General features: G+C 42.2%; 1 protein-coding gene across 1 annotated transcript in view; it reads left to right on the top strand.

Moving 5' to 3' along the window:
• Positions 1–27,500, top strand: part of iqgap1 (IQ motif containing GTPase activating protein 1) — a 139,386-nt gene that overhangs the window by 50,099 nt on the left and 61,787 nt on the right. Inside the window, 8 exon segments of the mRNA XM_084338230.1 lie at positions 508–686; positions 1,708–1,795; positions 3,621–3,778; positions 10,766–10,850; positions 13,328–13,491; positions 16,124–16,284; positions 20,702–20,826; positions 26,330–26,493. Coding sequence (XP_084194356.1) covers positions 508–686; positions 1,708–1,795; positions 3,621–3,778; positions 10,766–10,850; positions 13,328–13,491; positions 16,124–16,284; positions 20,702–20,826; positions 26,330–26,493 — 1,124 coding nt within the window.

Raw genomic sequence — 27,500 nt, 5'->3', positions numbered from 1 at the left:
CCCCCACCTCTCTCCTCTCTCTCCTCTCTTCCCTTCTCTCTCCTATTTCCTGCTCTTCTCTCTCCTCTCCTTTCTTCTCTCTCCTCTCCCCTCCTCTCCTCTCTCCTCTCTTCCCTTCTCTCTCCTATTTCCTGCTCTTCTCTCTCCTCTCCTTTCTTCTCTCTCCTCTCCTCCTCTCTTCTCCTCCTCTCTTCTCTCTCCTTCTCTCTCCTCCCCTCTCTCCTTTTCTCCTCATCTTCTCTCTCCTCTCTTCTCTCTCCTCCTCTCTTCTCTCTCCTCTCCTCCCCTCTCTCCTCTCCTCCTCTCTCCTCTCCTCTTCTCCTCCTCTCTTCTCTCTCCTCCTCTCTTCTCTCCTCTCCTCCTCTCTCCTCCTCTCTTCTCTCCTCCTCTCTTCTCTCTCCTCTCCTCCTCTCTTCTCTCTCCTCCCCTCTCTCCTTTTCTCCTCTCCTCTTCTCTCTCTCCTCTCCTCCCCTCTCTCCTCTCCTCCTCTCTCCTCTCCTCTCTCAGTACATGCTGCAGTGATAGCCATCAACGAGGCTATTGACCAGGGTGAGCCTGAGCACACGTTGTCTGCCATGCAGAACCCCAACGCCATGTTGTTGAACCTGACGTGTGGCGCGGCTCAGGACTACCAGGACCGACTGCACCAGGCCAAGGCAGAGAAGGTCGCCAACTCACGCAAACGGGTAGGAAGCCTAACCCTGACCCTTACCCTACTGATGACCCTTAACCTTACTCTACTGATGACCCTGACCCTTAACCTTACCCTACTGATGACCCTGACCCTAAACCTTACCCTACTGATGACCCTTAACCTTACCCTACTGATGACCATGACCCTAAACCTTACCCTACTGATGACCCTTAACCTTACCCTACTGATGACCATGACCCTAAACCTTACCCTACTGATGACCCTTAACCTTACCCTACTGATGACCATGACCCTAAACCTTACCCTACTGATGTCCCTGACCCTTACCCTTACCCTACTGATGACCCTTACCCTACTGATGACCCTTACCCTTACCCTACTGATGACCCTTAACCTTAACCTACTGATAACCCTTAACCTTACTCTACTGATGACCCTGACCCCTAACCTTATCCCCTAACCTTAGTTCTCCAGCTGTTAGTTCTCCAGACATTAGTTCTCCATCCATTAGTTCTCCATCTGTTAGTTCTCCAGACATTAGTTCTCCAGACATTAGTTCTCCATCCATTAGTTCTACAGATGTTACTTATTTTTTTACCGTCACTGTCTGCTGTTTCGTTGTTGTGTTTGACTGTAGCTGTCTGCTGATTGGTTGTTATGTTTGACCGTAGCTGTCTGCTGATTGGTTGTTGTGTTTGACTGTAGCTGTCTGCTGATTGGTTGTTGTGTTTGGTTGTTGTGTTTGACTGTAGCTATCTGCTGATTGGTTGTTGTGTTTGACTGTAACTGTCTGCTGATTGGTTGTTTGACTGTAGCTGTCTGCTGATTGGTTGTTGTGTTTGACTGTAACTGTCTGCTGATTGGTTGTTTGACTGTAGCTGTCTGCTGATTGGTTGTTTGACTGTAGCTGTCTGCTGATTGGTTGTTTGACTGTAGCTGTCTGCTGATTGGTTGTTTGACTGTAGCCGTCTGCTAATTGGTTGTTTGACTGTAGCCGTCTGCTGATTGGTTGTTTGACTGTATCCGTCTGCTGATTGGTTGTTTGACTGTAGCTGGGGGAGAATGCGGAGGCAGAAAGTGACGTTTATGACGAGCTGCTGACGCAGGCCGAGATCCAGGGAAACGTCACGCAGGTCAACTGTGAGTAGCTTTTATTTACCCAGTTTATTCCTGTTGAGAGGAAGGAGCCTGGACACATACTAGGGCTGTCAAATTAATGTTCATATTCCATAAATATTCCAATTGTAAAAAATTAATAAAAGAAATACACATAAGACTACTGTTTAGTAAAGCTGATGGTCTAAGTCTCTACTGTTCAGTAAACTGATGGTCTAATGGTTGTTACTTGTATGCCTTTTTGCGGTGGAAATGGCAAACGTTCAAAGTCATAACATGCTCAATGTGTAATCTAACTAGTGCCCAATGAATCACCTTCACTCTCCCCCTCTCTCTGTACTTTAAATGATTTGAAGTAGCGTTACACTATAAAAACGAACTGGATAGTTGATGCTAATAAATATTTGACTTCATTAGCAAAAATATTGTAAAATATTTAACAATCCTGATTCCTGAGCCTATTTTATTCAAAAGGAAAATATTGAAAAACCCGCCCGGATGAATTTCATCGACACACAGCCACAGAATACCAATACAGAATGTAATCAATAATATAACAGAATACCAATACAGAATGTAATCAATTATATAACAGAATACCAATACAGAGTGTAATCAATTATATAACAGAATACCAATACAGAGTGTAATTAATTATATAACAGAATACCAATACAGAATGTAATCAATTATATAACAGAATACCAATACAGAATGTAATTAATAATATAACAGAATACCAATACAGAATGTAATTAATTATATAACAGAATACCAATACAGAATGTAATTAATTATATAACAGAATACCAATACAGAATGTAATTAATTATATAACAGAATACCAATACAGAATGTAATGAATTATATAACAGAATACCAATACAGAGTGTAATTAATTATATAACAGAATACCAATACAGAATGTAATCAATAATATAAGAGAATACCAATACAGAATGTAATCAATAATATAACAGAATACCAATACAGAATGTAATCAATAATATAACAGAATACCAATACAGAGTGTAATTAATTATATAACAGAATACCAATACAGAATGTAATCAATTATATAACAGAATACCAATACAGAATGTAATTAATTATATAACAGAATACCAATACAGAGTGTAATTAATTATATAACAGAATACCAATACAGAATGTAATAAATAATATAAGAGAATACCAATACAGAATGTAATCAATAATATAACAGAATACCAATACAGAATGTAATCAATAATATAACAGAATACCAATACAGAGTGTAATTAATTATATAACAGAATACCAATACAGAATGTAATCAATAATATAAGAGAATACCAATACAGAATGTAATCAATAATATAACAGAATACCAATACAGAATGTAATCAATAATATAACAGAATACCAATACAGAGTGTAATTAATTATATAACAGAATACCAATACAGAATGTAATTAATTATATAACAGAATACCAATACAGAGTGTAATTAATTATATAACAGAATACCAATACAGAATGTAATCAATAATATAAGAGAATACCAATACAGAATGTAATCAATAATATAACAGAATACCAATACAGAATGTAATCAATAATATAACAGAATACCTATACAGAATGTAATTGGTAATAATGAAGATACAATGAATTATTGTATTAATTCACGTTTATAAAAAAGAAAAAAAAAACATTTAGAAATACTAGAAAAATACAACACAATAAAATAAAAACATAAAATAGTAAATCACACATCTTACTACACCGGTCTCAGTTACATCATTCCTCCGGTGTGAATATGGTTTGAATGTGATTGAATGGTCACTGCTGCTGTGTTGTTGACAGTGACCAAGGCTCTCAGCGCCGTGGAGGAGGCCCTGCTCTGTGGAGACGAGGACCGGCTGCTCGAAGCCCTGAAGGCCCTGGGTCTCCATCACCTGCTGGCCCACAACAAGAACTGGTACCTGAAGCAGCTGCAGGCCGACAGGGAGAGCAAGGAGCAGGTACAGCGCTGTCCAGTGGTCCTTTATTCAGGGGGAGAGCAGGGAGCAGGTAGAGGCTGTCCAGTGGTCCTTTATTCAGGGGGAGAGCAGGGAGCAGGTAGAGGCTGTCCAGTGGTCCTTTATTCAGGGGGAGAGCAGGGAGCAGGTAGAGGCTGTCCAGTGGTCCTTTATTCAGGGGGAGAGCAGGGAGCAGGTAGAGGCTGTCCAGTGGTCCTTTATTCAGGGAGAGCAGGGAGCAGGTAGAGGCTGTCCAGTGGTCCTTTATTCAGGGGGAGAGCAGGGAGCAGGTAGAGGCTGTCCAGTGGTCCTTTATTCAGGGAGAGCAGGGAGCAGGTAGAGGCTGTCCAGTGGTCCTTTATTCAGGGGAGAGCAGGGAGCAGGTAGAGGCTGTCCAGTGGTCCTTTATTCAGGGGAGAGCAGGGAGCAGGTAGAGGCTGTCCAGTGGTCCTTTATTCAGGGGAGAGCAGGGAGCAGGTAGAGGCTGTCCAGTGGTCCTTTATTCAGGGGAGAGCAGGGAGCAGGTAGAGGCTGTCCAGTGGTCCTTTATTCAGGGGAGAGCAGGGAGCAGGTAGAGGCTGTCCAGTGGTCCTTTATTCAGGGGGAGAGCAGGGAGCAGGTAGATGCTGTCCAGTGGTCCTTTATTCAGGGGGAGAGCAAGGAGCAGGTAGAGGCTGTCCAGTGGTCCTTTATTCAGGGGGAGAGCAGGGAGCAGGTAGAGGTTGTCCAGTGGTCCTTTATTCAGGGGGAGAGCAAGGAGCAGGTAGAGGCTGTCCAGTGGTCCTTTATTCAGGGGAGAGCAGGGAGCAGGTAGAGGCTGTCCAGTGGTCCTTTATTCAGGGGAGAGCAAGGAGCAGGTAGAGGCTGTCCAGTGGTCCTTTATTCAGGGGAGAGCAGGGAGCAGGTAGAGGCTGTCCAGTGGTCCTTTATTCAGGGGGAGAGCAAGGAGCAGGTAGAGGCTGTCCAGTGGTCCTTTATTCAGAGGGAGAGCAGGGAGCAGGTAGAGGCTGTCCAGTGGTCCTTTATTCAGGGGAGAGCAGGGAGCAGGTAGAGGCTGTCCAGTGGTCCTTTATTCAGGGGAGAGCAGGGAGCAGGTAGAGGCTGTCCAGTGGTCCTTTATTCAGGGGAGAGCAGGGAGCAGGTAGAGGCTGTCCAGTGGTCCTTTATTCAGGGAGAGCAGGTAGAGGCTGTCCAGTGGTCCTTTATTCAGGGGGAGAGCAAGGAGCAGGTACAGGCTGTCCAGTGGTCCTTTATTCAGGGGGAGAGCAAGGAGCAGGTACAGGCTGTCCAGTGGTCCTTTATTCAGGGGAGAGCAGGGAGCAGGTAGAGGCTGTCCAGTGGTCCTTTATTCAGGGGAGAGCAGGGAGCAGGTACAGGCTGTCCAGTGGTCCTTTATTCAGGGAGAGCAAGGAGCAGGTAGAGGCTGTCCAGTGGTCCTTTATTCAGGGGAGAGCAGGGAGCAGGTAGAGGCTGTCCAGTGGTCCTTTATTCAGGTGAGAGCAGGGAGCAGGTACAGGCTGTCCAGTGGTCCTTTATTCAGGGGAGAGCAAGGAGCAGGTAGAGGCTGTCCAGTGGTCCTTTATTCAGGGGAGAGCAGGGAGCAGGTAGAGGCTGTCCAGTGGTCCTTTATTCAGGGGGAGAGCAGGGAGCAGGTACAGGCTGTCCAGTGGTCCTTTATTCAGGGGGAGAGCAGGGAGCAGGTAGAGGCTGTCCAGTGGTCCTTTATTCAGGGGAGAGCAGGGAGCAGGTACAGGCTGTCCAGTGGTCCTTTATTCAGGGGAGAGCAGGGAGCAGGTAGAGGCTGTCCAGTGGTCCTTTATTCAGGGGAGAGCAGGGAGCAGGTAGAGGCTGTCCAGTGGTCCTTTATTCAGGGGGAGAGCAGGGAGCAGGTAGAGGCTGTCCAGTGGTCCTTTATTCAGGGGGAGAGCAGGGAGCAGGTAGAGGCTGTCCAGTGGTCCTTTATTCAGGGGGGAGCAGGGAGCAGGTACAGGCTGTCCAGTGGTCCTTTATTCAGAGGGAGAGCAGGGAGCAGGTAGAGGCTGTCCAGTGGTCCTTTATTCAGGGGGAGAGCAGGGCGCAGGTAGAGGCTGTCCAGTGGTCCTTTATTCAGGGGAGAGCAGGGAGCAGGTAGAGGCTGTCCAGTGGTCCTTTATTCAGGGGGAGAGCAAGGAGCAGGTAGAGGCTGTCCAGTGGTCCTTTATTCAGGGGAGAGCAGGGAGCAGGTAGAGGCTGTCCAGTGGTCCTTTATTCAGGGGAGAGCAAGGAGCAGGTAGAGGCTGTCCAGTGGTCCTTTATTCAGGGGAGAGCAGGGAGCAGGTAGAGGCTGTCCAGTGGTCCTTTATTCAGGGGGAGAGCAAGGAGCAGGTAGAGGCTGTCCAGTGGTCCTTTATTCAGAGGGAGAGCAGGGAGCAGGTAGAGGCTGTCCAGTGGTCCTTTATTCAGGGGAGAGCAGGGAGCAGGTAGAGGCTGTCCAGTGGTCCTTTATTCAGGGGAGAGCAGGGAGCAGGTAGAGGCTGTCCAGTGGTCCTTTATTCAGGGGAGAGCAGGGAGCAGGTAGAGGCTGTCCAGTGGTCCTTTATTCAGGGAGAGCAGGTAGAGGCTGTCCAGTGGTCCTTTATTCAGGGGGAGAGCAAGGAGCAGGTACAGGCTGTCCAGTGGTCCTTTATTCAGGGGGAGAGCAAGGAGCAGGTACAGGCTGTCCAGTGGTCCTTTATTCAGGGGAGAGCAGGGAGCAGGTAGAGGCTGTCCAGTGGTCCTTTATTCAGGGGAGAGCAGGGAGCAGGTACAGGCTGTCCAGTGGTCCTTTATTCAGGGAGAGCAAGGAGCAGGTAGAGGCTGTCCAGTGGTCCTTTATTCAGGGGAGAGCAGGGAGCAGGTAGAGGCTGTCCAGTGGTCCTTTATTCAGGTGAGAGCAGGGAGCAGGTACAGGCTGTCCAGTGGTCCTTTATTCAGGGGAGAGCAAGGAGCAGGTAGAGGCTGTCCAGTGGTCCTTTATTCAGGGGAGAGCAGGGAGCAGGTAGAGGCTGTCCAGTGGTCCTTTATTCAGGGGGAGAGCAGGGAGCAGGTACAGGCTGTCCAGTGGTCCTTTATTCAGGGGGAGAGCAGGGAGCAGGTAGAGGCTGTCCAGTGGTCCTTTATTCAGGGGAGAGCAGGGAGCAGGTACAGGCTGTCCAGTGGTCCTTTATTCAGGGGAGAGCAGGGAGCAGGTAGAGGCTGTCCAGTGGTCCTTTATTCAGGGGAGAGCAGGGAGCAGGTAGAGGCTGTCCAGTGGTCCTTTATTCAGGGGGAGAGCAGGGAGCAGGTAGAGGCTGTCCAGTGGTCCTTTATTCAGGGGGAGAGCAGGGAGCAGGTAGAGGCTGTCCAGTGGTCCTTTATTCAGGGGGGAGCAGGGAGCAGGTACAGGCTGTCCAGTGGTCCTTTATTCAGAGGGAGAGCAGGGAGCAGGTAGAGGCTGTCCAGTGGTCCTTTATTCAGGGGGAGAGCAGGGCGCAGGTAGAGGCTGTCCAGTGGTCCTTTATTCAGGGGAGAGCAGGGAGCAGGTAGAGGCTGTCCAGTGGTCCTTTATTCAGGGGGAGAGCAGGGAGCAGGTAGAGGCTGTCCAGTGGTCCTTTATTCAGGGGAGAGCAGGGAGCAGGTAGAGGCTGTCCAGTGGTCCTTTATTCAGGGGAGAGCAGGGAGCAGGTAGAGGCTGTCCAGTGGTCCTTTATTCAGGGGAGAGCAGGGAGCAGGTAGAGGCTGTCCAGTGGTCCTTTATTCAGGGGAGAGCAGGGAGCAGGTAGAGGCTGTCCAGTGGTCCTTTATTCAGGGGGAGAGCAGGGAGCAGGTAGAGGCTGTCCAGTGGTCCTTTATTCAGGGGGAGAGCAGGGAGCAGGTAGAGGCTGTCCAGTGGTCCTTTATTCAGGGGGGAGCAGGGAGCAGGTACAGGCTGTCCAGTGGTCCTTTATTCAGAGGGAGAGCAGGGAGCAGGTAGAGGCTGTCCAGTGGTCCTTTATTCAGGGGAGAGCAGGGAGCAGGTAGAGGCTGTCCAGTGGTCCTTTATTCAGGGGAGAGCAAGGAGCAGGTACAGGCTGTCCAGTGGTCCTTTATTCAGGGGGAGAGCAGGGAGCAGGTAGAGGCTGTCCAGTGGTCCTTTATTCAGGGGAGAGCAGGGAGCAGGTAGAGGCTGTCCAGTGGTCCTTTATTCAGGGGAGAGCAGGGAGCAGGTAGAGGCTGTCCAGTGGTCCTTTATTCAGGGGAGAGCAGGGAGCAGGTACAGGCTGTCCAGTGGTCCTTTATTCAGGGGAGAGCAGGGAGCAGGTACAGGCTGTCCAGTGGTCCTTTATTCAGGGGGAGAGCAGGGAGCAGGTACAGGCTGTCCAGTGGTCCTTTATTCAGGGGGAGAGCAAGGAGCAGGTAGAGGCTGTCCAGTGGTCCTTTATTCAGGGGAGAGCAGGGAGCAGGTACAGGCTGTCCAGTGGTCCTTTATTCAGAGCAGCATGGAGTTACAGGTTGGCCTCTGTACCCTCTGTATGCGAACTGCCCCCTCAGAAAACCCTTTAAAAAAAAAACAGCTAAAAACACATATGTTCAGACAGACTTTTGGTCATATATAGCAGTGGTTCCCAAAGTCGGGGTCGCGACCCAAAGGTGGGCCGCGAGAAGCCGCGGGTGGGCCGCGAGATGATTTAAAATTTTTTTTTTTTTTTTTTTTTTTTTTTGTCAGGCCACTGAACTTAGAAGCAGGCCAGGATAGTGTTTCTAGTTGTATTCTAAAATTCTATTCTATTGTATTCTAAAATGTGACTATATGGTTTTATATTAACTTAAAGGGGAACTATTTTACTATTTCTTTGACTATTTGGGCACTTTTACACAATTCCTGTGAGTCTATGGAACACCTCTGTAATATATATATTTTTTTTATTCATTGTTTTGTATTTCTAATCAAGTCCTCAAAAACAGCATTTTTCTACCTCAAGATCTCGAGCTGTTTTGAGCCTGGGCTCCTAAACCACTGCGGAGCGTCGTCTTCGCCTGAACATTAACATGCAGCAGTGACTATATGACATCACATATAGGCACATTTTCAAACGACTCAGTTCAGTGAGGGTGAATATTGTGAGAGGAGAATTGGAAGAATGCGCCAATATGAGAATTTTGAGACATAGATCATATTAATATAAGTTCACATAGCTAGGAAACAATGCTAAACACTCAAAAAGGCCATTTATAAGATAGTTCCCCTTTAATAAATAAACAAAAACGAAAAATCTACTTATTTCAACGAACATTTCAAACTAAATAACAGATTATGCACATAAAACGCTGAAAACAACCGAAGCAACAATAGTATTTTAATGAGGCTATTATTATTATCATTATTATTTTGCAACAAGTTAGCCCTCTCATAAATAGCACATATAAATGAATAACTAACTTGAACTAACTTAATAGGATTGAAGTGATATTTGGCTTAAAAAATCGGTCGCCTGACAAAAAAAAAAGAAAAAAAAAGCCTGACGATGTGCATTGGGCCGCGGCTCTCTGACGCCTTATTTTCTGGGCCCTGGCCTGAAAAGTTTGGGAACCCCTGATATATAGGCACCCTTTGTCCTCACTGTTCCTATAGTTTTTAGTTATTGACTGATGATTTTATTTAAATTCTATTTTATTCGGTTCACTGTTTTTAACTGCTGTCTGTTGTTGTTGTTGTCATTTATTTCAGATTTTTGTTTTTGTTTTTATGTTAGCTGTAGTGTAAAGCACCCTGTGCATTCGTGCTGTGAAGGGTGCTATATAAATAAAGGTAATTCATTCATCCATTCATATAACATGAGCTAGAGAGAGACAGTGATCCGCTCTATGGTTATAGAGATACGGTGAGCAGCTCTGGTGTTATAGAGATATGGTGAGCAGCTCTGGTGTTATAGAGATATGGTGAGCAGCTCTGGTGTTATAGAGATACGGTGAGCAGCTCTGGTGTTATAGAGATATGGTGAGCAGCTCTGGTGTTATAGAGATACGGTGACCAGCTCCGGTGTTATAGAGATATGGTGAGCAGCTCTGGTGTTATAGAGATACGGTGAGCAGCTCTGGTGTTATAGAGATATGGTGAGCAGCTCTGGTGTTATAGAGATATGGTGAGCAGCTCTGGGGTTATAGAGATATGGTGAGCAGCTCTGGTGTTATAGAGATATGGTGAGCAGCTCTGGTGTTATAGAGATATGGTGAGCAGCTCTGGTGTTATAGAGATATGGTGAGCAGCTCTGGTGTTATAGAGATATGGTGAGCAGCTCTGGTGTTATAGAGATACGGTGAGCAGCTCTGGTGTTATAGAGTTACGGTGAGCAGCTCTGGTGTTATAGAGATATGGTGAGCAGCTCTGGTGTTATGGAGATATGGTGAGCAGCTCTGGTGTTATAGTGATATGGTGAGCAGCTCTGGTGTTATAGAGATATGGTGAGCAGCTCTGGTGTTATAGAGATATGGTGAGCAGCTCTGGTGTTATAGAGATATGGTGAGCAGCTCTGGTGTTATAGAGATATGGTGAGCAGCTCTGGTGTTATAGAGATAAGGTGAGCAGCTCTGGTGTTATAGAGATATGGTGAGCAGCTCTGGTGTTATAGAGATATGGTGAGCAGCTCTGGTGTTATAGAGATAAGGTGAGCAGCTCTGGTGTTATAGAGATATGGTGAGCAGCTCTGGTGTTATAGAGATATGGTGAGCACCTCTGGTGTTATAGTGATATGGTGAGCAGCTGTGGTGTTATAGAGATATGGTGAGCAGCTCTGGTGTCATAGAGATATGGTGAGCAGCTCTGGTGTTATAGAGATATGGTGAGCAGCTCTGGTGTCATAGAGATATGGTGAGCAGCTCTGGTGTTATAGAGTTACAGTGAGCAGCTCCGGTGTTACAGGGAGTAGATGACAATGCAAGGCGATGGTTGAAACCCTGCACATTAAGTCTCGTCTCAGCCTGTTAACTCTGTTATTCTACTTCCTCCCTTCCCAGAATTCCCCAGGAGAAGCACTGACCAAGGACGAGCTACAGAGTGGCGTGGATGTAGCCAATGAGATTGCAGATGGCTACCTCAAGAGTACGCCCACCACTCAAACCACTCCCACCACACAAACCACTCCCACCAAACAAACCACTACCACTAAATAAACCACTCCCACCACACAAACCACTCCCACTAAATAAACCACTCCTGTAACTGAGGGGTACAATTCCCTGACTGTATTGAATAAGTATGGTATCATTAAACCACTACTGTCTTATGTACATTACTACTGGCCATACAGTACACAGGTATATGAGATGAACACCTCCACAATGACACGGTTCCACAACAAATCTTGGTTAGAATAATATTTATTAGCAGCACTAAAGATTGTATTACATTACTTGAGAATTAGAGTCGCGCTTGTAAGGCGAAGAATGTGCATGAATAGGTCAAGAGCGTAAGTCCATGAGAATATTACGCAGGAGATAATGAATACCACCTGTATCATAAGAATTATATCTATGGTACACTAGTAGGGCAGCGGGAGATACTAGTAGGGTCCCTCCGGTTGTAGGCCAGCAGGGGGGAGGATTTGTCGGTAACGAAAGTCTGGATCACAGAGGAATCAATAAGCTCCAGCTACGGGAGGCGGTACATTACTCCCTTGATCGGCAGACGAAAGCAGCAGCTATAATCCAAGTATGCGTGCAGCATAGGTGAAAGCCAGCCAGCCTCTCCTAGAGACGGGCTCGAGTGATGCTCCTCACGGGTAAATCCCACACAGTAGTGGGTGTAGAACGGTTCTCCGCTCCAACAGCCACAGGACCAAAGCAAATATAATCCAGCCGAAAAGGGCTCTGTAGTCGTCGGGTAGGTTATCCAGTGTACATATCCACACGGTTCTCGTCTAGGGCTCCTCGGATGACGGCACCAGGTTAAGCCGCCCAGCCTGGATAAGCACACTAGCTAGGTACGAGGAAGCGTTGATAATGCTGGTCACTGTAGAACGGTAGCCGCACGATACACTATACATAAATAGACTATTACTGAATAATAGAATAGGTCGAACTCGACGGTACAGCGTTAAACTCTGACACTTCAGCTATCAATTCGCACGCGGTCTCAAGGCTCTATTTTGGGGCAAAACGGGCCCACTTCACAGCACGTTGTATCGTGGTGTGAGGCTTCAACTTATTGGGTAACAGTACTTCTGTATTCACCTGCGCCGTATTTCTACGTTAGGTGAACAATCTAGTACCAGCCTTATTTCTGTCTCGTATTCTTGCGCAGAGCCGGTCATGTCCAGGCATGTCTTTGGCGGTGACTTTGAACTAGACCTTGGGGGTATGGCCATGGCGCCTAGTGGATCGCTGTCCAATAGGAGAACGAAATATTATGGTCTGTACTAGGTAAAAGGGATATTCCGTGTATATGTACAAAGAATACACAACGGATATCAGACGATATACAAATACTATACAATATATATCAAGTAATAAATATATATATTCGGTTTAATCTGATCCTTCGTAACAACTCCCACTACACAAACCACTCCCACCACACAAACCACTCCCACTAAACAAACTACTCCCACTAAACAAACCACTCCCACTAAACAAACCACTCCCACCACACAAACCACTACCACTAAATAAACCACTACCACTAAATAAACCACTCATTAAACAAACCACTCTCACTAAACAAACCACTCTCACTAAACAAACCACTCCCACCAAACAAACCACTACCACTAAATAAACCACTCATTAAACAAACCACTCTCACTAAACAAACCACTCCCACCAAATAAACCACTACCACTAAATAAACCACTCTCACTAAACAAACCACTCCCACCAAACAAACCACTACCACTAAATAAACCACTCTCATTGAACAAACCACTCTCACTAAACAAACCACTCCCACCAAATAAACCACTACCACTAAATAAACCACTCTCACTAAACAAACCACTCCCACTAAACAAACTACTCCCACTAAACAAACCACTCCCACCACACAAACTACTCCCACTAAACAAACCACTCCCACTACACAAACCACTCCCACCACACAAACCACTCCCACTAAACCAACTACACCCACCACACAAACCACTCCCACTAAACAAACCACTCTCACCACACAAACCACTCCCACCACACAAACCACTCCCACTAAACAAACCACTCTCACTACATAAACCACTACCACTAAATAAACCACTTTCATTAAACAAACCACTCTCACTAAATAAACCACTACCACTAAATAAACCACTCCCACCACACAAACCACTCCCACTAAACAAACCACTCCCACTAAACAAACCACTCCCACTACACAAACCACTCCCACCACACAAACCACTCTCACCACACAACCCACTCCCACCACACAAACCACTCCCACCACACAAACCACTCCCACTAAACAAACTACTCCCACTACACAAACCACTCCCACTAAACAAACCACTCCCACTAAACAAATCACTCCAATTTCCTGCTGTGGATTATTCTGACATTCCGTGTGTGTGTGTGTGTGTGTGTGTGTAGTGTTGGAGGCCGTGGAGCGTATCAACGTGGCCATCAGAGGGGGTGTGGCCGAGCAGACGGTAGCGGAGCTCATGCGGCCGGAGGCTCAGCTTCCTCCAGTCTTCCCCACCGCTGCTGAGCTCTACCAGACGGAGCTGTGCAGCCTGCAGCAACAGAGCCCTGAGGTTATTATTATATTATACTGGGGTTATTATTATATTATACAGAGCCCTGAGGTTATTATTATATTATACTGAGGTTATTATTATATTATACAGAGGTTATTATTATATTATACTGAGCCCTGAGGTTATTATTATATTATACTGAGGTTATATTATATTATACTGAGCCCTGAGGTTATTATTACATTATACTGAGGTTATATTATTATATTATACTGAGGTTATTATTATATTATACTGAGCCCTGAGGTTATTATTATATTATACTGAGGTTATATTATATTATACTGAGGTTATATTATATTATACTGAGCCCTGAGGTTATTATTACATTATACTGAGGTTATATTATTATATTATACTGAGGTTATTATTATATTATACTGAGCCCTGAGGTTATTATTATATTATACTGAGGTTATATTATTATATTATACTGAGGTTATATTATTATATTATACTGAGGTTATTATTATATTATACTGAGGTTATATTATTATATTATACAGAGCCCTGAGGTTATTATTATATTATACTGAGGTTATTATTATATTATACTGAGGTTATATTATTATATTATACTGAGGTTATTATTATATTATACTGAGGTTATTATTATATTATACTGAGGTTATATTATTATATTATACAGAGCCCTGAGGTTATTATTATATTATACTGAGGTTATATTATTATACTGAGCCCTGATGTTATTATTATATTATACTGAGGTTATATTATACAGAGCCCTGAGGTTATTATTATATTATACTGAGGTTATATTATTATATTATACTGAGGTTATATTATTATATTATACTGAGGTTATATTATACAGAGCCCTGAGGTTATTATTATATTATACTGAGGTTATATTATTATATTATACTGAGATTATATTATACTGAGGTTATATTACACAGAGCCCTGAGGTTATTATTATATTATACTGAGGTTATATTATTATATTATACTGAGGTTATATTATTATATTATACTGAGGTTATATTATACTGAGCCCTGAGGTTATTATATTATACTGAGGTTATATTATTTTATTACATGGCGTTTTCACATTCGCCGAAATGCTTGCTTGTGATTGGTCAATAGCCCCCCGACTGCGGTCGTTATTTTTCAATAATGACCGCTGTTTTTTCAATAATGACCGCAGTGCGCAGCTGTTGGCAATCAAGCCCACTGACACACACTGTTTCAGTGCAATTAGACAGTGTTCTGCTGCCGGCGATGACTGGGCGGAGCGACGAGCGGAGCCAGAACACAGCGGAGCCAGAAGGCTGCCCACGATAATAATAATCACTTTATTTGGGCTGACAGAGCCACAGAACAACTGCGATTTGTCAAATGAATTAGGTATATTGTTAGTAAGTTAGCCATGTAATAAGCGGGATAATGTATAGCCTACTCGGTCATTGTCGCAAAATAATTGACCTTCACTACGTTTAAAACACCTCGGCGCGGCGCCTCGGTATTTTAAACTCCGTGTCGGTCAATTATTTTGCGACAATGACCTCGTAGCCATACATTATCCCTTACATATTATACTGAGGTTATATATATTATTATATTATACTGAGGTTATATTATTATATTATACTGAGGTTATATTATACAGAGCCCTGAGGTTATTATTATATTATATTATACTGAGGTTATTATTATATTATACTGAGGTTATCTAACTACACACCCTCAAGACCCCTACGCTCTGCATCTTCCTGCCGCCTCAGACCCACTCCTATCTGAGCTCCGGGAGGGTCATCAAGGAGAAGCCACCTATTCTCGGTCCTTGCCCCAGAATGGTGGAACGAACTTCCCACCCCAGTTAGGACAGCCGAAACCCGTCCAATATTTCGCCGTCGACTAAAGACGCACTTCAATAATTATCTGAAATGGGAAAAAAGAATAAAAAAAAAAAGTCTAACCCTAACTAACCTTACTGTCATGCACTTGTCCTAATAAACTAACCTACACTGTAGCAGGCAACACTTTGATGAACATTGTTACTCAGCTGAGTTGTGCCCTTCCTGATGACTTGTTGTACAGAACTTGTAAGTCGCTTTGGATAAAAGCGTCAGCTAAATGACTAAATGTTCTGATGACATCACGAGTGCAGTGAGCTGTACAGGATCAGTACTGATGACATCACGAGTGCAGTGAGCTGTACAGGGTCAGTACTGATGACATCACGAGTGCAGTGAGCTGTACAGGATCTGTACTGATGACATCACAAGTGCAGTGAGCTGTACAGGGTCAGTACTGATGACATCACGAGTGCAGTGAGCTGTACAGGGTCAGTACTGATGACATCACGAGTGCAGTGAGCTGTACAGGGTCAGTACTGATGACATCACGAGTGCAGTGAGCTGTACAGGATCAGTACTGATGACATCACGAGTGCAGTGAGCTGTACAGGATCAGTACTGATGACATCACGAGTGCAGTGAGCTGTACAGGGTCAGTACTGATGACATCACTAGTGCAGTGAGCTGTACAGGGTCAGTACTGATGACATCACTAGTGCAGCAAACAAAGCCTTTTCCTGAACATGTGTTATTTGGAGTCTAACGCGTTCTAACGCGCGTTCTTGCCTCAACCGTTGTCCCGCCCACAGGGCTCCCTCTCCCACCCTGAGCTGCTGGTTGCCGTGGAGATGCTCTCAGCCGTGGTGTTGATGAACGAGGCCATGGAGGTGGGAGACCGTGCAGCGCTCTGGAGGCAACTAGCTAGCTCCGTCACTGGACTCAGCAATGTAGAGGAGGAGTTCTCTCAAAGGTACACACACTTTCATCCATCTGTCCTTTTATCTATCTATATCTCTTTATCCATCCACTTCATCCGTCCATTCATTCATCTGTCCTTTTATCCATCTGTCCTTTTATCCATCTGTCCTTTTATCCATCTGTCCTTTTATCTATATCTCTTTATCCATTCATCCATCTGTCCATTCATTAATCTATCCTTTTCAGTGCTTCCCCTAGGATTTTTTTCAGGGGGGGTGGTAGGCCCCCCAAAACTACTAGCGTGTCACGGATACGTGGTGTCAACCGTGTTGTCACAGACGCGCGCAGTAAGGCGGTTGTTGGTATCGGTGCATTTCTCTACACTGAGCTGAAATTAAACGAGTGCACATAAATTACCGGTAGGTAAATAAATATTAACAATAACTATATTACAACAATTAACAATATTTATTTACAACACATACATTTACTTATTTACAATTATTCATACAGTAGTGACAACACACTATTTACAATACAGGGAGGCACATACAACACTCATAACTATTTACAACCAGTGTCGGAGCGAGCGCACTCGAGTTGTTCTGAAATCCTGAGGGCTCAGAGTGCACACTGGACGCTCTGAGCAAAGAGTCAGTTCATCAGAGCGGAGCAGATTTTCAGAGTGAACTGAATTTATTAACTCACCTTAACTAGGGCCCTATGAAATCTGTTTTATCTTTTCCTGTTTTCGCATATCAATTTTCCTGTTTCAGGATTTCTCAGATTTTATATTTTTTACTTTGGATTTAACCAAAAAAAACAATACAAAATTATGTTTTTAACTAACTTTAATAACAGTTACCTCTGCAAACAGTGCCAGTGCAGTTCAGTGCCAGTTCACTTATGAGGTTTCTTTTTTTCAATTCAGTTCAATGCAGTTCAACTGTAAGTGCAGTGCAATAACTAAATAATAATTAAATAGTTAAATAATACAAAATAATAATTTGTTTAAAAGAAATCAGAAAAAAACTGTAAAATGTAATTTCTTTCAAAGAGATGTCCTTTAAAGGTTCATGCTTCTCCCCGTTTCTGGCTGACATCACCATTTTGATACATGATGGTTAGGCCTTTGTGTTTTCCTCAGTGAGGGATTCTCTTTTGTCGGTCAGCAGCATTTTGTACTTGCTGAAGCTTCTCTCTGTATAATTATTTTTTAACGCACACACACACACACACGAATATCATTAAGTCAACTATCCAGTTCGTTTTTATTGTGTAACGTTTGGCTACTTGAAGGAGAGAGAGAGACTCAAGGCTAGATCCACAAAGAATGGATTGCACGGAGCAAGTTGCACCCTTACTTACAATTCATTATGAATTGAAAATGGGGGACCCTGATGTAAACAAGACGAAAGTCTTTCTCTGGTCTGCATCCCCTTAACAATTGTGTGTATTGAGCTGTACTGTATTGTACCCATTCTGCAATCTGATAATAAAATGTTCATTCAATCAATCAATCTGCACAGTGATTTATTGAATGAAAACTTTATTAACATATTGCAGAATGGGTACAATACAGTATGGCTCAATACACACAATTGTTAAGGGGATGCAGACCAGAGAAAGACTTTCGTCTTGTTTACATCAGGGTCCCCCATTTTCAATTCATAATGAATTGTAAGTAAGGGTGCAACTTGCTCCGTGCAATCCATTCTTTGTGGATCTAGCCCTCAGTCTGTCCTTCTGTCCGTCTGTCCTTCCATCCATCCGTCCGTCTGTCTGTCTGTCTCTGTCCTTCCTTCCATCCGTCTGTTTGTCTGTCCTTCCATCCATCTGTCTGTCTGTCTGTCCTTCCATCCATCCATCTGTCTCTGTCCTTCCATCCATCCATCCATCCATCCATCCATCCATCCATCCATCCATCCATCCATCCATCCATCCATGTTTTCACTCCCTTCCTCCATCCATCCACTTCATCCGTCCATCCCGAACTAACTGTTGTATAGCGTTTGTTGTTATTATTATTAATATTATGATTGTTGTTGTTTAGATATATGGATGAATTGATGTTATTAACTCATTGATCGCCACGTTGGGAACGGGATATGACTATGTGCTGCCAACGCATTAAACCTATGGAGTCGCTCACCTTGTTTGCAGGGCTATAACTAGTGATGCACCGATGTGAAAATTGTGGCCGATACCGATAACCGATATTAATATTGCTGTTCTGGCCGATACCGATATTTACCGATGTCGATATCTCTGTATAGAAAACACTTTTGATAATCAAATAAAGAGCTATTTTCCAAAACGCTTTTTTTTTTATTTTTTTTTTATATACTTTTGTAACTTATTTTCAGAAATTACTGATATTTGGAAACTATTTAAGGCCAAAACATGTAAAAAGAAAAAAAAATTATTAATTTTTTTTATATCGGCCCTATCTTGATATCGGACCGATACGATGTGTAAAAAAACTGCCATGTCGGCCGATATTATATCGGCGGCCGATATATCGTGCATCACTAGTTATAACTATTTAAATATTATAGCTATATATGCAATACTATGGCCCATTTGACATGGAGTATCTATCGTTCAATATGTGAAAAAGGAATATTTTTTCCATCCATATATTCCCGTTTTATACCGTGGTGAATATAAGTATGGATTTAGAGCGGTTTAGGGTCATTCCTGGGAGGCCAGTAATAGGCCGCAATGCATATTATACTTAATCCATTGGCGTTTCGTCCCTATACACGCCACAATAAAAAATTCAAATGCATATAATCGGTATATTATGTTCCATCATGCATGCATGAAAGGGGGGGGGGTCGTTTCTGATTAATTGATTGTTGTCAATAACGGCATTCGTTAGTACAACAGCATACGCTGATCAGGGCGATGGCTATGAAAACAATGCACAACCAAGCTGAAATTGACGTTAAATTGCTCTTACCTGTGGCTGGTGAGATTACAAAAAGAATATTCCAATTATTTGATTGCCATCTGCTATCGTATGTCCATTTGGGCCACGACATAACCCCCCACAGCATAATGAATCGGGCGTCCCGAAAAATGATTCAATGCGATCGGGTGAAGATATTGATCCACGTTACTAGAAAACTCCGCCCGGATGACTTTCAACGACGCACAGAGAGATACAGTCTCAAATGGAGTGCAACATCGGCCGCATACCACCAGGCGGCGGTATTGTACTTTTGCAATCTCAGAGTCCTTCCATATGGTCACACAGCCTTCCTGGATGATTTATGAATGGAAATAGCGAATAAAAGAAATAACGATCCAATAACGTATATATACGTGGTTGGCGTTATTCGATTGGCGGACAAACGCGTATATGTACGTGGGCGGCGGTGAATGAGTTAATATTAATATTGTTGTTGTTTAGATATATGGATTAACTGATGTTGTTAACACTTTAATCGCCGAAAACGCTGGAACTCGTCTTTCCCCGCCATGCTCATTCTGCCGAAGACGCCGTAACTCGTCTTTGATATCAATATTTCAAAAATCTGTGATCGAAATCATATTTCTCCTCCAGGGACCTGAGATATACTGCTGAGCTCCACTCAACTATCTAACGGTTCAAGAGCGCCATCTGGTGGCCGATCGGCAGATCGCCCAAACAGCAAACCGGAAACAGGAAACTGGTGCTCATGCAAATTCGGTCCGACCACTCGCTATAGCTCCCGGGACTCCATCTTGACACACTGGATAATCGATCGCTCACCCTAACTCAATAAACAACATGATTTGGACGTATATACTATTATACAACCTGGAAATGGATCCGGTATTTCTCCATCCCATAATAGAAAAAATTCTGTTCCACACTCATCCCCCAACGGCGCGAGGAAGCCACGGTGAGTTTCCGCGTTATTTTCTAACGTGTTCCATATAAACTGCTCTGATGATCATATGACCCACACTAGATTAATGATATAACGTTGCCCACGGAATTATAAACGACCCCCCGCCCATCCGGTCAACATCAGATGATACGTAGTAACTTCTAGAAGTACCTCCAGTTGACATTTTTTATCTGGCACCGATCGCTACCAAACTGTATTTGATCATCAATATAATGCATTTGGGGCTATAAATCAAGTTCTGGAGAAAGCTGCAGAAAACGATAAAAACATACTTATACTTTAGACCATATTTTAGTATGAATATGTGAATGAAAAAGTATAACGTTGCTACACCCTGAACAATAGATATAGGACATTGAATGGGCCATAATAATGTCAATTTAGCAATACAATTTAAAAAGTTATAGCCCTGCAAAGAAGGGGAACTTCTCCATAGACAAATGGAGCTGGCGAGGGATGGTAAATTATGAATTTAACCATGGCGATCAAAGTGTTAATATTATGATTGTTGTTGTTTAGATATATGGATTAACTGATGATGTTAATATTATGATTGTTGTTGTTTAGATATATGGACGAACTGATGCGTCTGAAGGCGGCGTCCAGAGAGGACGGCTGTGACTTCCTGACCTGGAACGACATCCAGGCGACCATCGACCAGGTCAACATGACTGTTCAAGAGGAGCACCAGCGTAAGAACTGTATCCTACTGTACATATATACTACATACTGTATATACTACACTACTGTACATATATACTACATACTGTATATACTACATACTGTATATACTACACTACTGTACATATATACTACATACTGTATATACTACATATATACTACTATACATATATACTACTGTACTTATATACTACATACTGTATATACTACATATATACTACTGTACATATATACTACATATATACTACTGTACATATATACTACATACTGTATATACTACTGTACATATATACTACATACTGTATATACTACATACTGTATATACTACACTACTGTACATATATACTACATACTGTATATACTACTGTACTTATATACTACATACTGTATATACTACATATATACTACTGTACATATATACTACATATATACTACTGTACATATATACTACATACTGTATATACTACTGTACATATATACTACATACTGTATATACTACATATATACTACATACTGTATATACTACATATATACTACTGTACATATATACTACATACTGTATATACTACATATATACTACATACTGTATATACTACATATATACTACTGTACATATATACTACATACTGTATATACTACATATATACTACATACTGTATATACTACACTACTGTACATATATACTACATACTGTATATACTACATACTGTATATACTACATATATACTACTGTACATATATACTACTGTACATATATACTACATACTGTATATACTACATACTGTATATACTACACTACTGTACATATATACTACATACTGTATATACTACATACTGTATATACTACACTAATGTACATATATACTACTGTATATACTACATACTGTATATACTACATATATACTACATACTGTATATACTACATATATACTACTGTACATATATACTACTGTACATATATACTACATACTGTATATACTACTGTACATATATACTACATACTGTATATACTACATATATGCTACATACTGTATATACTACTGTACATATATACTACATACTGTATATACTACATATATACTACATATATACTACTGTACATATATACTACATACTGTATATACTACTGTGCATATATACTACATACTGTATGTTACATACTGTATATACTACTGTCCATATATACATATATCCTACATACTGTATATACTACTGTACATATATACTACATACTGTATATACTACATATATACTACATACTGTATATACTACTGTACATATATACTACATACTGTATATACAGTACATACATATACTCTGGAACTCCCTCCCCCCGACATCAGGAACATTGACTCCATCATTCCATTTAAAACCCACCTCAAAACCCACCTGTTTAGGCAGGCGTATGTCTGATTTAATTTTTTTTATTTTTATATTTTAATGGATTGTGATTGTGAATTTAACTGTTTTTAAATTGTTGTACGGCGACCTTGAGTGCCTTGAAAGGCGACTTATAAATATAATGCATTATTATTATTATACTACATATATACCACTGTACATATATACTACATACTTTATATACTACATATTATATGCTACTGTACATATATACTCATATCTATACTATTGTACATATATATTCATATATTCTACTGTAAGTATATACACTCAGATCTATTACTGTACATATATACACATATGCTGCTGTACATATATACTCATCTATTAGTGATGCACCGATGTGAAAGTTGTGCCCAATACCGATAACCGATATTAATATTGCTGTTCTGGCCGATACCGATATTTACCGATGTCGATATCTCTGTATGGAAAACACTTTTTTATGATAATCAAATAAAGAGCTATTTTCCAAAACGCTTTTTTTTTTTTTTTTTTACTTTTGTAATTTATTTTCAGAAATTACTGATATTTTTAAACAATTTAAGACCAAAACATGTTAAATAAAAAATCTATATATATATATATATATTTTTTTTTAATATCGACCCGATACCATATCGGCCGATATATCGTGCACCACTAATATATATACTACTGTACATATGTACTCATATGCTACTGTACATATATACCCATATGCTACTGTACATATATACCCATATGCTACTGTACATATATACTCGTATACTACTGTAAATATATACACTTAGATTTATACTACTGTAAATATATACACTCGGATCTATACTACTGTACATATACTCAGATATACTACTGTACATATATACTCGGATATATATACTACTTTATTTATGTTATAGAGAAACAATGGGAAATATATTAGAAATAGATGCGTTCGTTAGAGAAAACAAATTTCAATAATCTATGCCTTATTCTATGGTTTATTCCAGGGGTTCCCAAACTTTTCAGGCCGGGGCCCAGAAAATAAGGCGTCAGAGAGCCGCGGCCCAATGCACATCGTCTGGCTTTTTTTTTTTTTTTTTTTGCCAGGCGACCGATTTTTTAAGCCAAATATCACTTCAATCCTATTAAGTTAGTTCAAGTTAGTTATTCATTTATATGTGCTATTTATGAGAGGGCTAACTTGTTGCAAAATAATAATGATAATAATAATAGCCTCATTAAAATACTATTGTTGCTTCGGTTGTTTTCAGCGTTTTATGTGCATAATCTGTTATTTAGTTTGAAATGTTCGTTGAAATAAGTAGATTTTTCGTTTTTGTTTATTTATTAAGTTAATATAAAACCATATAGTCACATTTTAGAATACAATAGAATAGAATTTTAGAATACAACTAGAAACACTGTCCTGGCCTGCTTCTAAGTTCAGTGGCCTGACAAAAAAAATTTAAATAAAAAATTTAAAAATAAGAAAAATAAAAAATAAAAAAATAAAAAATAAATATTTTATTTTTATTTTATTTATTTTTTTAATCGTCTCGCGGCCCATCCGTGGCTGCTCGCGGCCCACCTTTGGGTCGCGACCCCGACTTTGGGAACCACTGGTTTATTCTATGGTTTATTCTATGCTCACTGCCAGCCAGCCTTTATGCGACGGAGAGAGATACACTTTAAATGTTGATGGAGAGAACATAATCTTCCGATTCAGATACAATTTACAATATACAATGTAGGGCTGGGCGATTCTTGCTCAAATGTGAATCACGATTTTTCTCTCTAAGAATTGAGATCACAATTCTCTCACACGATTCTTATTTTTTCAATAAAATCATTTATTGCACTCTTTTCTTAAACAGACAACATAACATGTCAAAGTGCTTGACTTAAACTTAAACATAACATGAAAGTGCTTGACTTAAACATAACATATATGAAAGTGCTTGACTTAAACTTAAACATAACATATATGAAAGTGCTCGTCTTTTTTTGATCTACTTTTTTTCTCCCATTTTCTATTTTTCTCCCATCCCAATTTCGTATTGTCCAATTCTACCCTCCCCTGTCTCGAACGCTGTTAGGCCATGCCTCCCACAAGCCGGCTGCAATGTGGACGAAGCCTTGCATCACCCCTCCGGTACTCGAGGAAGCAGCAGTCGCATCTTTTCACCTGCACAGCGCGATCTCTCAGCGGCGGGGGTCTGCGTGGGAGGGACACGCCGCCCCCGTCGCTTCCTGATTCTGCTGCGCAGGCGCACCAACCGACCTGTAGGAGTCGCTGTCCACAACGTCCGATCCCCACCCACCAGCTTCCCACCACTAACACTGCCAATTGTGTTAGTATGAACGACCAGCCAAGCTGATAGCAATGTGGAGAGCTGGGCTCTGAAAGTGCTTGACTTAAACTTAAAAGTCTCTTGTAACATACAAAATAACTCAAATTTTGTATTTTATTTTTTTTATTATTTTTTAAACAAACATATAAACAAACATGACAACACATGATAAGATTTGTTGTTTGTTTATATGTTTGTTTAGAATCGTCATAATTTTAAAAAGTTAACACTTTGATCGCCGGGGTTAAATTCATAATTTACCATCCCTCGCCAGCCCTATTTAACATGGAGAAGTTCCCCTTCTTTGCAGGGCTATAACTTTTTAAATTCTATTGCTAAATTGCCATTATTATGGCCCATTCAATGTCCTATATGAATTGTTCAGGGTGTAGCAACGTTAAACTTTTTCATTCACATATTCATACTAAAATATGGTCTAAAGTATAAGTATGTTTTTTATCGTTTTCTGCAGCTTTCTTCAGAACGTGATTTATAGCCCTAAATGCATTATATTGATGATCAAATACAGTTTGGTAGGAATCTGTGCGAGATAAAAAAAATTCAACTGGACGTGGTTCTAGAAGTTTCTACGTATCATCTGATGATGACCGGATGGGCGGGGGATCGTTTATAATTCCGTGGGCAACGTTAGATGATTCATCCAGAGTGGGTCATATGTTCATCAGATCAGTTAGTATAGAAGACGTTAGAAAATAACGTTGAAACTCACCGTGGCTTCCTCGCGCCGCTGGCAGATGAGCGTGGAACAGAATGTTTTCTATTATGGGATGGAGAAATGCCCGATCCATTTCCAGGTTGTATAATAGTATATACGTCCAAATCAAGTTGTTTTTTCGAGTTATTTGCACCAATCGATGTTCACTGTATCAAGACGGAGTCTCTCTAACGATAGCGAGTGCCCGGACCACATATGGATGAGCACTTCCGGGTCAAAGGCTCATTTCCGGTTGGCGATCTGCCGATCGGCCACCAGATGGCGCTCTTGAACCGCTAGAGAGTTGAGTGGAGCATTGCAGTGTGTCTCAGGGCTCCGGAAAGGAAATATGATTTCGATGACAGATTTTTTAAATATTGACATCAAAGACGAGTTACGGCGTCTTCGGCAGAATGAGCATGGCTAGGAATGACGTGTAAACTCGTTCCCGGCGATCATAGTGTTAAGTAAAAAGTTTAAAAGAAATAATAAAGGAGGGGGCAGGTGGCGTAGCGGAGATTACGTTCGTCACCAACACCGGGAGACACTGGATTCGCCTGTTCGAATCCAGCTCCCGGCGTTGCTATCAGCTTGGCTGGCCTCTCACACTGATACAATTGGCTGTATCAGAGGGTGGGAAAGCTGAAGGGTGGGTCCTGGGCGTTGTGGACAGCGACCCCTACAGTTCGGTCGGGGCGCCTGCTCAGCAAGGGTAGGAACTAAGGAGAGATAGTGCGGCCTCCCACACGCTACACTCTCCCCGGTGAGAACCTGCGCGGCCAGGTTGGCCTGCCGGCAGGCTGCACATACGTCGGAGGAAAGCATGTGACAGTCTCCGGTCTCCCGGACCAACAGTAGGGGAAAGTACGCAACAACCAGGAAGGGTGGGATGGGAGAAAAATCGGGAAAAAGAGGGGAAGAAAGATAATAAAAAAAAAATAAATAAATAAAAAATCGTCATCATTTAGAAATGAGATTGCATAGATCTATGGATCGAGATCGCGATTTTATTTCGATTAATCGCCCAGCCCTACAATGTGTGTGTGTGTGTGTGTGTGTGTGTTGTGTGTGTGTGTGCAGGTATAGCAGCGATTGGTCAGATCAACGAAGCGCTGGACGGTGGAGACCATCAGAAGACTCTGGAGGCTCTTCAGGACCCGTCGGCCAAGCTGAGCGCCGTGGACCAGGACGTGGCTCTGCACTACTACAACAGGCTGCTGGAGGCCCGGCGGGAGAAGGCCCATGTAGGACACACACGCACACGCACACACACACACACACACACACTAGGGCTGAGCCCGAACGTTCGAACCTTCGTTCGTTACGTTGGCATTCAAATTCTAAATCAACATTCTAATATTTTTTTTTTTCATTCTGTTTAAAGCAATGGGGTTTTTCTTCACAGTTGCAGATAAAGATTAGGCTACACTAATATTATAGTATTAAAAACTGATGAGTTATATTCATTAAAGAAAGTTGATTTAATATTAAAAAAAATCATTTAATCACTTTATTCAAATTGAGGATTTCGTTTGAGGATATTTATAAACAAAAAAAAGAAATAACTTTTTTTTTTTGCATTTTTAAAATTATTATTAAAAACGAAGGTTCGAACATCCGTTCGAAAAACCCTGACGAAGTTCGAATCCCAAAAACAGACTTCGGGGACAGACTTAACACACACAACGGAACCCCTAACCTCTGTCAGTGCCGTTCTCGGAGTGCAAGGCTCTCTACCCGTTGAGCTGTGTGGGACCACAGTGCTCTGCTGGCCACTCTTTGAGTAAATACTTCCTATTGTCTGCCGTTTGGTTGGGGACGGCCGGTATCTCAGGTTAGTTACCATGGCGGTGGTGGTATCTCAGGTTACCATGGCAGCAGTCCATGTCATGTTGTTCGACAGGTGAGCTTTATGCAAACCTACCGACACTTTATGTAAATCTGTCCTGGAATACAGCTAGCCAAAATCTAGTTCCAACATGACTGTTAGTTGGCCAGAGTCAGTGTGTTGGTGATGACGCTGATGACTCTGTACCGACCCAGTCTGTCACCAAACACACTGGAACCATTCGTCTGGGGTCACTGCACAGAAATGACTGAGATGGAATCAGTTTTTCTCCTTATATGGAATCTGTCTGCCCCCCGCCCCCTCAGTTTGACTCATACCTCTGCTCCTCCTGTTAGCAGTGATGTCACTGCCCTGTCTGCCCCCCCTCCTGCTAGCAGTGATGTCACTGCCTTGTCTGCCCCC

Source organism: Notolepis coatsorum (genome assembly GCF_963971535.1).
Source record: "Notolepis coatsorum genome assembly, chromosome: 2".
NCBI classification, from domain to species: domain Eukaryota; kingdom Metazoa; phylum Chordata; class Actinopteri; order Aulopiformes; family Paralepididae; genus Notolepis; species Notolepis coatsorum.
The sequence above is the reverse complement of the archived record's forward strand: the minus strand, read 5'-3'. Positions and strand labels throughout refer to the sequence as shown.